At 44.2% G+C, this 13,370-nt stretch overlaps 1 protein-coding gene across 3 annotated transcripts in view; it reads left to right on the top strand.

Moving 5' to 3' along the window:
- The window catches only part of DIP2A (disco interacting protein 2 homolog A), an 89,667-nt gene that overhangs the window by 27,659 nt on the left and 48,638 nt on the right, over positions 1 to 13,370 (top strand). For all 3 annotated transcript variants that reach the window (XR_005984710.1, XM_041734778.1, XM_041734777.1), the window contains exons 6-7: positions 1,481 to 1,609; positions 12,184 to 12,303. Coding sequence is in view for 2 of the 3 variants with exons in the window: in XM_041734778.1 (XP_041590712.1) it covers positions 1,481 to 1,609; positions 12,184 to 12,303 (249 nt within the window). In the remaining variant the exon portion in view is untranslated. The remainder of the gene's footprint in view (positions 1 to 1,480; positions 1,610 to 12,183; positions 12,304 to 13,370) is intronic.

Raw genomic sequence — 13,370 nt, 5'->3', positions numbered from 1 at the left:
TCCCTGCGTGGAGCCTGCTTCTCCCTCTGCCTGTGTCTCTGCCTCTCTGTCTCTCTCTCTCTGTTTCTCATGAATAAATAAAATCTTTAAGAAATAAATAAATAGATAAATAAAAGTATTATTTCCAGTTAAAGCAGTTCATTTTTATTTTAAATATTATTTTTATTGTTTTTTGAAGATTTTATTTATTTATTCATGAGAGACACACAGAGAGAGGCAGAGGGAGAAGCAGGCTCCCCGCAGGGAGCCCGACGTGGGACTCGATCCCAGGACCCTGGGGTCATGCCCTGAGCCGGAGGCAGACGCTCAACCACTGAGCCCCCCAGGTGTCCCTATTTATTTTTATATGGTGTTTTTAAAACTACTTTGTAGTTAAGATTACCATTTATGCATTTTTCATGAGTACTGTTAAAATCACTTCCTCTTTTTGCTAGACTTGGAAGGTTGGGGAAATTTCTTTGTAAACTAAAAGAACCTCATGATAGGCATACTTTAAAATGCTAATTTCATCAATATCATGCTTTCTCAAGGGTTATGAAAACTCTGTCATTAAGTTAGATTTTTCCAGATGGTGTTTTCTGCTCTGTAAATAGTTGAGTTTGGGTTTTGCTTCCATATAATTTCATCTATCTACATATTTAAAAAAATTTTTTAGCTTGTACTTTGCCTGGGTTATGATCTAGTAGGTAAAGGATTGGAATTTAAAATCAGAAGCAGCAGAATGGCATCTGGGGTGGCGGGAGCAGGGTCAGGACCAGGGGACTGCAGGTCTGTCCCGATGGCCCTGGTACAGATGCTCACACCCACACCTCTGCAGCTCCGAGGCGGCTGGCGTTCCAGATAGTTAACATGTGCCGTAGGATAAAGGTTAAACCCCAAAATGTGCGTTCAGACGGCGGAAGGAGTGGCTTTCAACATTTTCTGCATCTAACGCCGTTGGTCTTTAACTGTGATGTTAATAATATCCTGTGTCGTTAGGACTTGACGGAGATCCCCCAATAGTGACATGTGTTGACCTGGCAGTGGGGATAATTTTTATCTGCCTAGGCTTATTCTTGTGTATTTGTGACATCCAACATACTTTTTTGGGGAGAGGGGGATAGTTTACAGAAGCTTGCCTTTTTTTTCATAATACAATGAAAATGGTTCAGTGAACAATTGATTTAAAACGTGTCTGTGCTTCATTGAGATTTCTAACTGCAGCTCACTCGTGCCTGTCAACACACTGTCGTTGGAGGTTCTGGCCGAGATCCCTTTGAGAACCAAAGAGCCCACTTGCACACGGGTGTCCACAGACCGTGCCTGGGAGTTCAGAGTTCACAGGGTCTCAGTCAACCAGAAAAAGAGAATTAATTGGAGTACCACGTCCCTTGCTTAGAGCTCAGCGAGTGAGGCGTTAGTTGAATGGGGTTTATAGAGCGACTTAATCCTCTTCTGAATCAACAGCCACTCTCATTTGGGGTTTGTTTTTCCAAAGCAGATCTGCACTCTGCCCCTCCGGATGTCACCACGGGCCTCGTGGAGCTCTCCCACTGCGAACGTCCACAGCTGGCTTCTGTGAGGGGTGTCCCTCGGGGCTACAGCGGGAGCGTCCTGGAAACGGCCGGTGGTGAGCATGCCTCTGTTTGTCCTTTAGAAGCAGCAGAGCACAGCCTTTCTCTTCAGTTCTCTTCAATTGACCATGAGCATCGCTTAGGTGCATTTGCTTTAGCAGACCTGCGCCAGCCATGAGTTATCACAGTGCACGTGGGCTGAAGCCAGCGTGTGGGCTGGGCGTTATTACAGAGAGTGCCGAGGGGAGGAAGAGTCAAAAATCTCTGGAAGGGTCAGAGGGGGAACAAGGAGAGTAGGGAAGAGAAAGCCTCGACATTTAAATTGGATGCAAAAGCAGTTTGTAGCTATAGAATAGCAGGAAAAGAAGCCGTGGCAGTCTTTGCTGCAGACTGTGCATGGCCTCAGTGGGAGAGAGCCCTGCCCGTGACACCCGTCCCCACGCTGTCCACGCCCACAGCCCGAGCAGCGGGCACTGCAGTGAGCATGGTTTCTCACCTGCAGGCTGGGAAGGCCAGCGTGACCTTCACAGTGTCCTCATTTAGACCATTTCCCTTTGAATCAGTTTCCAGCGTCTTTGATCAAAATCATGTGAAGTTTTCTTTGCAGTGTTCCAGGTCTGAATTGGAGGAAAATCCAGAGGATCTTAGATATGAGGTTTTAACATGTATTCTGATATTCCTAAGTAGTGGATCAAATTTTGTCCAGGTCCTTTAGCTCCTTGTCCAGACACAGCAGGAAAATACTGAGTCAACAAGAAGCAGGTTTTCCACTGGTTAGATTTTTTAAAAATTTGATTATATAAAAAAAAAAACACCTTAAGAGCTCAGTTGAGGTATAACTGACATGTAATCAACTGCACATATTTAAAGTGTACAGTTTTACCTGTTTTAAGACGTGTACACCTGTGAAACCATCCCTGTGATGAAGATAGTGAACACATCCGTCTTTCCCCTCTGCCCCTCCCCTTGCACTCCCTCCCTCAAATGAATGAATGAATGAATGAATACATACATACATACGTACATAAATGGTTAGGGTGTCCAGTTCTTGTTTCAGCTCAGGTCATGGTCTCGGGGTTGTGGGATGGAGCCCCGCCTCAGGGCTGTACTCCGCAGGGAGTCTGCTTGAGATTCTCTCTCTCCCTCTGCCCCCCCCACCCTGCCCCCATCACCCCCATCCCTGTCTCACAAATAAATAAATCTTTCAAAGAAAGATAGTGAACACATCCAGCATTCCTAAAAGTTCCCTTGTGCACCTTGGTAATACCTCCCCTCTGCCCTTTCTGACTTCCCCCAGGCTTCCTGCAGCCCTCATTTACTTCCTGACACTATGAATTAGTTTGTATTTTCTGGAATTCTGTATAAATAGAATCATGCAAGGGGAATCCCTGGGTGGCTCAGTAGTTTAGCGCCTGCCTTTGGCCCAGGGCGTGATCCTGGAGACCCAGGATCAAGTCCTGCATCAGGCTCCCTATATGGAGCCCACGTCTCCCTCTGCCTGTGCCTCTCCCTTTCTCTCTCCCTCTCTCTCTCTCTTTCTCTCCCTCCCTCTACCTCTCCCTCTCTCTACCTCTCCCTCTCTCTCTCTGTGTCTCTCATGAATAAATAAGTAAAATCTAAAAAAAAAGAATCATGCAGTATCTACTCTTAGATTGTCTGGCCTCGGCCCCTCTACATATGTACTTTGAGATTCACTCGTGGTCTTGGATGTAGTTTGTTTCTTTTGCCGGTAAGTTGTACCTTGTTTTATGGATGTGGGTGTGCTGTGCTGTAGTTCTCACCTGTTGAGGGGTACCTGGGTTGCCTCCAGGTTTGGGAGGCAAATACAAACTAAAGCTGCCGTGAATACTCCTACGAGGTTTGGTGTAGAGGTATACTTTCATTTCTTTTGGGTCAATAGCTAGGAATAGAATGGCTGGATCACATAGTAGGTTTATGCTTAACTTTCTAAGAAATTACCAAACCGATTTCCAAAGTGGTTGTCCTATTTCACATTCCCAGGCTGGAGATGAGTGCTCATGTCCCCCCACACCCTTGCCTGCGGTTGGTGTGATCAGGCTTGTTAACGTCAACGTGGAGCTGGGTGTGTGGAGGTATCTCACTGAGGTGTTAATTAGCATCTCCCTAAAGACTCAGGATGGGGAGCACCTTTTTATATACTTATTTGCCATCTGTATGTCTTTTTAAGTCTGTTCAGATCTTTTGCTTTCTTTTTAATATGCTCTTTTCTTATTAAGTTTTGAGAGTTTGTTATATATTCTGGATTCAAGTTCTTTATCAGATGTATAATTTGGATTTTTCTCCCAGCCTGTGCTTGTGTTTCTCTCATTCTCTTAACAGTGACTTTCAAAGAGCAGAAGTTACTGATTGTGATGAAGTCCAGTTTACTCATGTTTTCCTTTATGGGTCCTACTTCTGTGTCATATCTAAGATATATTTCCCTAACCCACCATGTTTTCTCCTAGGATTTTGTAGTTTTTTTTTTTTTTTAAAGATTATTTTTTTTAAAATTTATTTATTTATGATAGTCACACACACAGAGAGAAAGAGAGAGAGAGAGAGGCAGAGACACAGGCAGAGGGAGAAGAAGGCTCCATGCACCGGGAGCCCGACGTGGGATTCGATCCCCGGTCTCCAGGATCGCGCCCTGGGCCAAAGGCAGGCACTAAACCGCTGCGCCACCCAGGGATCCCCTGTAGTTTGTTTTATATGTAGATCCATTTCAAGTTAATTTTAGTGTAAGTACAGCGTATAGATGGGAGTTTGTTTTTTTTTTTGCATGTGGATGTCGAGCTGTTCCAGCATTGTTTGCTACAAGGCCCACTCTTTCCCCCACTGAATTTCTTTGGGATCTTCAATGAAACTTGGTAGACCATGTATGAGAAGGATCTGTTCCTGGCTCTCCACACTCCCCCATGGCTGTTTGTCCATCTTTGTGTCAGTACTACAGTGTCATGGTTACTGTGGTTTTACAGCAGATCTTGAAATTGTGTAATTTGTCTTCAAACTCTGCTTTTCATTTTGCAGTTTGCTTTGGCTCTTCCAGTTCCTTTGCATTTTAGTGTATATTTTTATATTTTTATTTTTAAAATATTTTTATCTATTTATTTATTCATGAGAGACAGAGAGAGAGAGAGGCAGAGACACAGGCAGAAGGAGAAGCAGGCTCCATGCAGGGAACCTGATGTGGGACTCGATCCCGGGTCTCCAGGATCAGGCCCTGGGCCAGAGGCAGATGCTCAATCACTGAGCCACCCAGGCTGCCCTAATGTATATTTTTAAATCAGTTTGTTTCTATCAAAATTCCTACTGGATTCTTAAAATATTATATATTTCAATTGATAAATACAGGAGATCCCTGGGTGGCTCAGCGGTTTAGTGCCTGCCTTTGGCCCAGGGTATGATCTTGGAGTCCTGGGATCGAGTCCCGCATCGGGCTCCTTGCATGGAGCCTCCATGCTTCTCCCTCTGCCTGTGTCTCTGCCTTTTTCCTCTCTCTTGTCTCTCATGAATAAATAAATAAAGTCTTTTAAAAAATTGAAAAATACAGTATATCCCTCCATGTATTTGGCTCTTACAAAAAATTTTTAGCATTGTTTTGTTAAAATTATTCCATAATAGGTTATGTTTTTGATGTTATTCAATTACAATGTTATTATAAATATTAGAATTTTAAATTTCTTCCAGTTGCTTATTACTGGTCTGCAGAAATGCAATTGGTTTTTGTTTGTTGGCCTTTTATAAGTTTATTAACTTCTTTGGTAGATTCCTTAAGATTCTATATGTTTGGCCATATTGTCTAATATGGTTTTAATTTTCTTTCCAAATTGTCTTTAGGGACATTTATTTTTCTGGCCTTACTGCAATGTGTAGGACTTCCACTTGTGTCATTGAGAAGTGTTGAAAGTTGTTTCCAGCTGTAGGAGGAAAGCATCCACTTTTTCGTGTTTGAATTGTGATCTTAGCTGTGGGTTTTTCAAAGATGCTCATCATTAGGATATTATTTTCCTAATTTCCTGAAAATTTTTATCTTGGTTTTTGTTAAATGATTTTTTTTTTTTTAAGAGACAGAGAGTGAGCATGCAAGGGTTGGAGAGGGGCAGAAGGAGCAAGAGAATCTTAGGCAGGCTCCAACATCTACCAGGGTACTCCATCTCACAACCGTGAGGTCATGATCTGAGTTGAAATCAAGAGTCAGGCACTTCACCAACCGAGCCACCCAGGCACCCCTGTTAAATGAATTTTTTTATCTAGTAAAGTCACATAGGGTTTTTCTTTTGTAGTTTGTTAATGTAGTAAATTTCATTGATTGATATTTGAGTGTTAAACCAAAGTTACATTCTCAGGATAAACCCAACTTGGTTATCATGTGTAATTATTACACATAATTTTTTCTGTATTATGGATTTCATTTGCTAATACTTTCTGTTAAGGATTTTGTGCCTATGTTTAAGATACATAGTGGTCTGTAAGATTTTTTTTCTTGTAATATCTTTGGTCTTGGTATCACAATAACACTCATCTCAAAACGAATTGAGAAATATTCCTTCCTCTTCTACTTTCTAATCAGAGAAAATAAATTTTGTGTTCTTGAGTCAGTTTTGTGTATTGGAGGAATTTGTTCATCTGTGCTCTCCAATTTAGGCAGAAGTTCATGATATTCCTTGATTTTCCTCTGATGTATTTGAATCAGTGGTGCTGTCCCCTCTTATATTTCTGGTATTTGTAATTAGTGTCCTCTCTCTTTTTATCTTGATCATCCTAGCTAGAAAGTTAATTGAATTTTATTTATCTTGGGCTAATAAATAGTGGTTTAGTGGTTGAGCGTCTGCCTTTGGCTCGGGGCATGATTCCAGGGTCCTGGGATCAAGTCCCTCATCAAGCTCCCTGCATGGAGCCTGCTTCTCCCTTTGCCTGTGTCTCTGCCCCTCTTTCTGTGTCTCTCATGAATAAATAAAATCTTTTTAAAAAATTAAAGAATTTTATTTATCTCTGAAAGAACCAGTTTTGGTTTCTTTTTTTCTATTGTGTTTATCTCTGATCTTCTATTTATTCCTATCTTTTTTTTTCTACTTATTTTGGATTTACTTTGTTTTTCCTTTTCTAATTTTTTGAGGTGGAATCTTAGATCATTGAATTTATTCTTTATTTATTCCTTAGTTCTTTATTCCTTCTTTCCTGATGAAAGTATTTAGGGGTGCCTGGGTGGCTCAGTTGCTTAAGCATATGACTCGACTTCAGCTCAAGTCATGATTTGAGGATCATGGGATTGAGCCCTGCATCGAGTTCCATGCTAGATGTGGAACCTTCTTAAGATTCTCTCTCTCCCCCTATCTCTTTCCCCCTCTCCCTCCCTCTTAAAAAGAAAAGTTGTTTAAAGCTATAAATACCCTTCTGAGAGCTGTTTTAACATCCCACATGTTTTGATATGTTCTTTTCCTTTTTAATATTCAATTCTAGATATTTTCTCTCATGCTTTCCATTTTGACCCATGATCTATTTAGAAATGTGTTGTTTAATTTCAATAAATTTCCAAATAGTTCAGGTGTATTTCTTTTAGTATATTATATAATTCAGCTCCTTCTAAATATATTCAAGCTTTTTAATGACCGAGCACATGATCTGTTTGGGGCATATAATGCTGTTGGGTAGTTTTCTGTGTAATGAAAGTTATATTCAGTTGGTTGATACTTTAGTTTGAGTCTTCTCTCTCCTTACTGATTATCTACGTACTTTTTCTATAACTTGCTGAGAGGGGTATTGAATTGCTAACTATAATTTTGGATTTTTCTTTTTGTTTAGATCTGTCAGTTTTTGTTTTGTGTATTTTGAAGTTCTATTATTAGGTGCCTACATATTTAAAATTGTTCTGACTTGATGAATTGGCCACTTTATCATCATAAAATTATCTTTTGTGATGTTTCTTATCCTGAAGTCTTCTTTATCTGGTATTATTATGGCTGCCTTCAGCCATTTGATGAGTATAGTTACATGGCAAATTTTTTTATCCGTTTACTTTTACCCTGCCTAGGTATTTAAAATTAAAATGAGTTTCTTTTAATTAGATTTTATTCATTCTTGCGTGTTTCTTTAAGCAGACAATCGTTTACTTAGTTGGAGTGTTTTGACCATTTATAGTCAGTTTTTTTTTTTTTAAGTATGCTCCAATGTGAGCCTGAATTCACGACTCTGAGATCAAGACTTGAGGTGAGATTGTGAGTTGGATGCCTAACCAGCTAAGCCACCCAGGTGCCCTATAGTCCATTTTAAAGTTATTTATTTATTTATTTATTTATTTATTTATTTATTTATTTATTTATTTATGGGGGGCGGGTGCTCAGAGGCAGAGGGAGAAAAAAATCTCAAGCAGACTCCATACTGAGTGCAGAACCAGATCCCACAACTCCAAGATTACCACCCCAGCTGAAACCAAGATTCAGATGTTCAACTGACTGAGCTACCCAGGCGCCCCCTGCCATGGTCCATTTTAATTAGTGATTTGCTTGGGTTTAAATCTATGATCCTGCACTATTTTCTCTCTTTTACCCATCTGCTAATTTTAGTCCTTTGTCTGCTTCCTCTTCTATTCTATATATACTTTTTTTTTTTTTAGTGGTTACTATACAATTTACTATATGCATCTTTACCTCATCACTGTATTCCTTTACATGATACTATATATACCATCTCTATGTGGCAAAGATGGTTTTTTAAATAAATGTTATTGGGACCATTGGAAAACTTGTTGGGAAAAGTTAAACTTAGATCCTTTTCCCATACCATTGAAAAGGCAAAACTCCAAAAGAATCAGACATCTGAATATAAGAAATGAATTGGTGAATTTTCTTTAACTTAGTTATAAGTAAAGCCTTTCTAAATTTAACTAAAAATCTACGTGCAATAAAAGTAATGTGAATTTGACTACATAAAACTAAAAACATTCTTTAGATGGCAAAATAGAGTCACAAGAATTGACTAGGAGAAACTATTCACAGCATTTGTGATAAAACTCTGATACTTCTAAAATGAAAGACTTTTTAAAAGATTTTATTTATTTATTTGAGAGAGAGTGAGAGAGAGAACACGAGCAGGGGGAGAGGGAGAAGCAGACTCCCTGCTGAGCAGGGAGCCTGACGTAGGACTTGATCCCAGGACCCTGAGATCATTACCTGAGCTAAAGGCAGACACTTAACTGACTGAGCTACCCAGCCGCCTCTGAGTAGACTTTTAAGAATAGGAAAAGACCCAGAATCATATGGAGTGCCAATCAACAAATTATGGTGTATGGACTGGCATCTTGCTTTTGTAAATAATGTCTTATTGGGACAAGCCTTACCCATCCTTCCCATGTCATCTTTGCTGCTTTTGCCCCAGAATCACAGAGCAGAGTAGTTACAACCAAGACTGTGCTCTCTGCCCAGAGCATTTCCTATCTTGCCCTTTAAGAAAAGTTTGCCAGCTCTTAGTGTAGGAAAAGGGACAAAAAATAGGAACATCTGGTTTATAAAAGTGTATAAAAGTAGCTCTTGAGCATCATGTTCAGCCTTTTTCATAATTAGAGAAATAACACACTGTTGCTGGGAATGCAAAATAGTTAAACCTCTTTGGAAGAGAAATTGGTAAAATATATAGAGGTACTTCTCTTTGGACCCAGCTGTGCCAAGGTAGGAATTTACTCTGAACATACATTTCCAAAACAAAGGAAATCCATGTGCACGAGGTAGTTCTTTGCAGCACTATGTATAATTGCAAAATATTAGAGACTCCCTAGCTCTCCAAACTTTACAAATTGGTTGACTAAACCTAGTATTTTTGCATTATGGAGTATAATGCAGCTGTCAAAAATAATGAGAAAGCTCTTTAGGACTTGGAGTAAGGTGTTTTTCCAGGATGTTAAGTGGAAAAGCAAAAAAAAAAAAAAAAAAAGCAAAGTGAAAGAGCAGTTCTAGAATGCCACCTTTTGTGTGAAAGAAAAGGGGACGTGACGAAGCATTTCTGTGCACAGAAGGCCCTGGGAGGGGACCAGAAAGCAGTGAGACCAGAAGGCACCTCTCCAGAGGTGGTGGAAGGAGATGAAGAGGGCGTGCTGTTTCTTTGAGCTTGTCTTTATATAGCTTTGACTTTTAGAAGCTTGTTAACGTAATAACAAAATTCAGAGCATAAACTTGAAGGATGGGAAACTGAAAGCAAGTGGAAGTGAGTATGGTTGTTGTGTTTGTGGAGCACTGTAGCCATGTTTAGGGGCGATGGGGAGAGGGGTAGGGTAGGTAGGTGACGAACACAGTCCTGGGGGGGACACCACAGTCTTCGACGAGGTGGAGTGTGAACAGCGAAGAAGCTTGAGCTCAGTAGGGGTAAAGCCACTTGGAAATTCTTTTATATACACGATAGTGCTGAGCAGAGGCGTTGATGTTGTTGGGAGTCAGTGCAAATGGAGTGGGAAGGGGAGGAGGAAACCTGGGGGAGGACTGGGATGGGAAGCACGGTGTGGACTCCTGGCTCCTCAGATCCCGCTGTGCACTGTGCGCGGCCTGTAGGTGTGTGTGTCCGCGGCCCCTGCCCGTTACACACCTAGTCTGCGTTTTTAGCTCCGATGCCAACAGTAGCAAAGACACTGCAGGCTCACTGGGCACACCTGGTGGCCAGAGCTTGGTCTCCGACATGCCCCCGCCCCCCAGGAGGCCCCGGGCTCCTTAGAGAAAGAGCCCATGCCGGGCTGGGGCGGGACAGCCTGACCGGCCCGAAACGTCCTAGGACAGAGTGGACGGCGGTGTAGGCAAACGATGGGGGCGTGTCACAGATCAGCTTGCGTGGGATCCCACTGGCTAAATAGGGGACAATTTGTCAAAATAGTTAAGACCCCAGAGGCACGGGGGCTCTGCGGGTGAGGCGCCTGCCTTCGGCTCCGGCCGTGCTCTCGAGGTCCCGGGAGCGAGCCCGTGTGCGCCGTTGGCCTCTCCCTGTGCCTCTGCCCCGCCCCCTGCTCCTGCTCTGTCTCAAATAGAAATAAATAAAATCTTTAAAAAAATAGTTAAGAACCATCAGAAAAAAAAAAGAAGAGAAAAAAAAAGAAAAAAAGAAAAAAAAACCATCAGAAAAGAACCTTTTCTAAAAAGATTTATTTATTTGAGACAGAGACAGAGAGTGGGGGAGGGGCCGAGGGAGAGGAAGTCTCAAGCCGGGTCCCCACTGAGAGCGGGGCGCGGCCGTCTTGGTCCCACCCCGAGTCCCCACCTGGCCCCAGTGCTCCGCAGGACTGAGCAGCCCTAAGCCATCCCTGAGGATCAGTAGACGGACAGACGGACGGACAGCAGAATGCTGGGGCTCGACGACCGCACGGCTTCTGACACGAATGACCCCGTGGTGTTAAAGGCAGGGCGAGGCTTCTGTGAGGATCGGGGTGCCCGGCGGCCCGAGGTGGCTCCTCGCTCCCGCGCCCGTGCGGTGTGGGGTCAGGCGGCGCCGTGGGTGAGGAACGGCCGGAGAGCGCCCGAGCGGAGTCCTGGGAAAACCTCAGGCAAACGAAGAGGAGTGTTCTGCTTCATTAGAAAAAAAACCAACTACTCCTTCAGAATGTCCGCGTCATAAAGGAGGAAGAAGTGTGTCAGGCCCGAGGCTGGCCAGTGCTTGCCTGGGGGCGGGTGCCACAGGCCGTGGGCGCCCCTGCGCAGCGGCCCTGCTCCCGGCCCCGCTCCCTCCCACCCGGCCTCTTCCTGCTGCTTCCCCGGGACGGCGAGCGGAGGGCGGACGCCGTCTGTCCGTCTGTCTGCTGCCTGACGTCTCCCACAGCGTTGCGTCTTCATCGTTAGGACGCCAAAGAGCATTTAGTTTATGTGGCTTGAATGTCTGAGTATTTACCACGTTAGAAGGTAAAACTAGGGATCCCTGGGTGGCGCAGCGGTTTGGCGCCTGCCTTTGGCCCAGGGCGCGATCCTGGAGACCCGGGATCGAATCCCACGTTGGGCTCCCGGTGCATGGAGCCTGCCTCTCCCTCTGCCTATGTCTCTGCCTCTCTCTCTCTCTGTCTCTCTGTGTGACTATCATAAATAAATAAATAAATAAATAAATTTAAGAAGGTAAAACTAAAGATTTTAAAAATATTTATTAATCCATTTAAAAATAGCAACAAGAAACGCATCACATCTTCACCAAAATAGCACATATTTAGGAAAGAATTGCTAAAACAAAGATTTGTCTTGTTTTCCACCATTGCCCTTCTGCGGCGGGGCTGGCGTCATGGAAGCCCTGTGCCTCGTCCCTGCCCCTCCTGTTGGGGCTCACGTTGTGGGGGAGGCTCACGTGCCCTGGGAGGAGGGCGGGAAGGCCAGTGATGCCGCCAGGTGGCCATGATCGCCCAGAAGGGGCCCTGGACCACCCTGAAAATCACTAGTTTAAAAAAAAACAAAATTCAAACAAAAACCAAAAAACAACAACATTCTAGTTCCCAGAAGGCCTTCGGTGAATATTTGTTGAATGAATTAGTGATTCCAAAACAGCTGCCTGACAGGGCGAGTGCTCGCTCGGGTGTAGGAGTTCCGGCACGTTCGTGCGGCTGGTCCAGGACCCCGTCTGCGTCCTGTCTCCGGAGGGTCAGCGGGCTCTGGCCTCAGCACTCCTCTTCCCGTGGCAGGTGTCCCTGTGAGCAGCAGAGTGTCCTCCAAAATCCAGCAGCTTCTCAACACCCTGAAGAGGCCCAAGCGCCCTCCGCTGAAGGAGTTCTTTGTGGATGATTTTGAGGAGCTGTTGGAAGGTGAGAGATCTTGGGCGGGCTCTCGTGTCTGTGTAGACGAGGTGGCTGTCGCGTCCAGGGTTGGGGGCAAATGTGTGTCGTGTGTGGTCACCCCGGGACATTACAGCACAACGAAGTGACCCCCCGTCTGTTTCTGGCCCCCAGGGTCGCGGCGTGTCCCGCGTGACTGCTGGCCTCACTGTGAACGGGGCGGAAGCACGATGCTCGATGCCGTAGTTCAGGGACTTCACACTCCCTGTGCCTCTGGTCCAGGCCTTAGTTAGTGCTTTACGAGAATACTCCTAAGGTTTCGATTTACATACATTATTTCAGCTTTTTTTTTTTTTTAAAGTCCCAATGTGGAGCTTGAACTCACGACCCTGAGATTGAGAGTCAAATGCTCCACCAATTGAGCCAGCCAGGTGCCCCCATCATTTCAATTTTTATTTAAGCTTTAAATCTGAAATACAGTCTTACATGGTGTTAACGTATATTTTTAGCATAGTTTTGGCCCTCGTTCATGAACTTAGTCTCTCACTTATGAATGAGATATACACTTTTAGGGAAAAAGAATGTAGGTTTATTTTTAAAAGAAAATTACCAGGAGGTAGAAGGAAGCATGAACCTGTGGAAGAGGCACAGAAATAGAGCCCAGCGCAAGGCTGGAGCACGCCATGTCCGCCCACCGCCCCTGCGTCTCTGGGGCAGTCTAGCTGCCCCCACCCCCACCCCCACCCCCGCCTCGCTGGTGGTTAGCTGCAACCTGGAGGGCCTTGTCGTCCCCTTGGTCATCGGGCAATGCCCTTCACGTTGAGGGCTCAGCGGTGTGAATGCTCCCCGGGGAGGCTTTCTTACACTCGGGCCGATGCTGTTACACAGCCATTGGAAATATAATGGATTTTACTTTATTTTCTTCTTTCACCGCGGTGAGCGTTGTTTTGTGTGCCCAACCAGAAATGGTGCTCCTCCTCACTTCCACCTTTCATCAGCGGGACTCGTCCGCTCCTTAGCTGTCAGCACTGGCCGTAACCCCAGAACGCTCCAGAACGCTGGAGCAGCACTGCTGCCCTTCTGGGGACTGTCCCGTG

The sequence above is a fragment of the Vulpes lagopus genome, chromosome 20 (genome assembly GCF_018345385.1).
Source record: "Vulpes lagopus strain Blue_001 chromosome 20, ASM1834538v1, whole genome shotgun sequence".
Classification (NCBI taxonomy): Eukaryota; Metazoa; Chordata; class Mammalia; order Carnivora; family Canidae; genus Vulpes; species Vulpes lagopus.
Note: the sequence above shows the minus strand (reverse complement) of the source record. Positions and strands in the feature narration are given on the sequence as shown.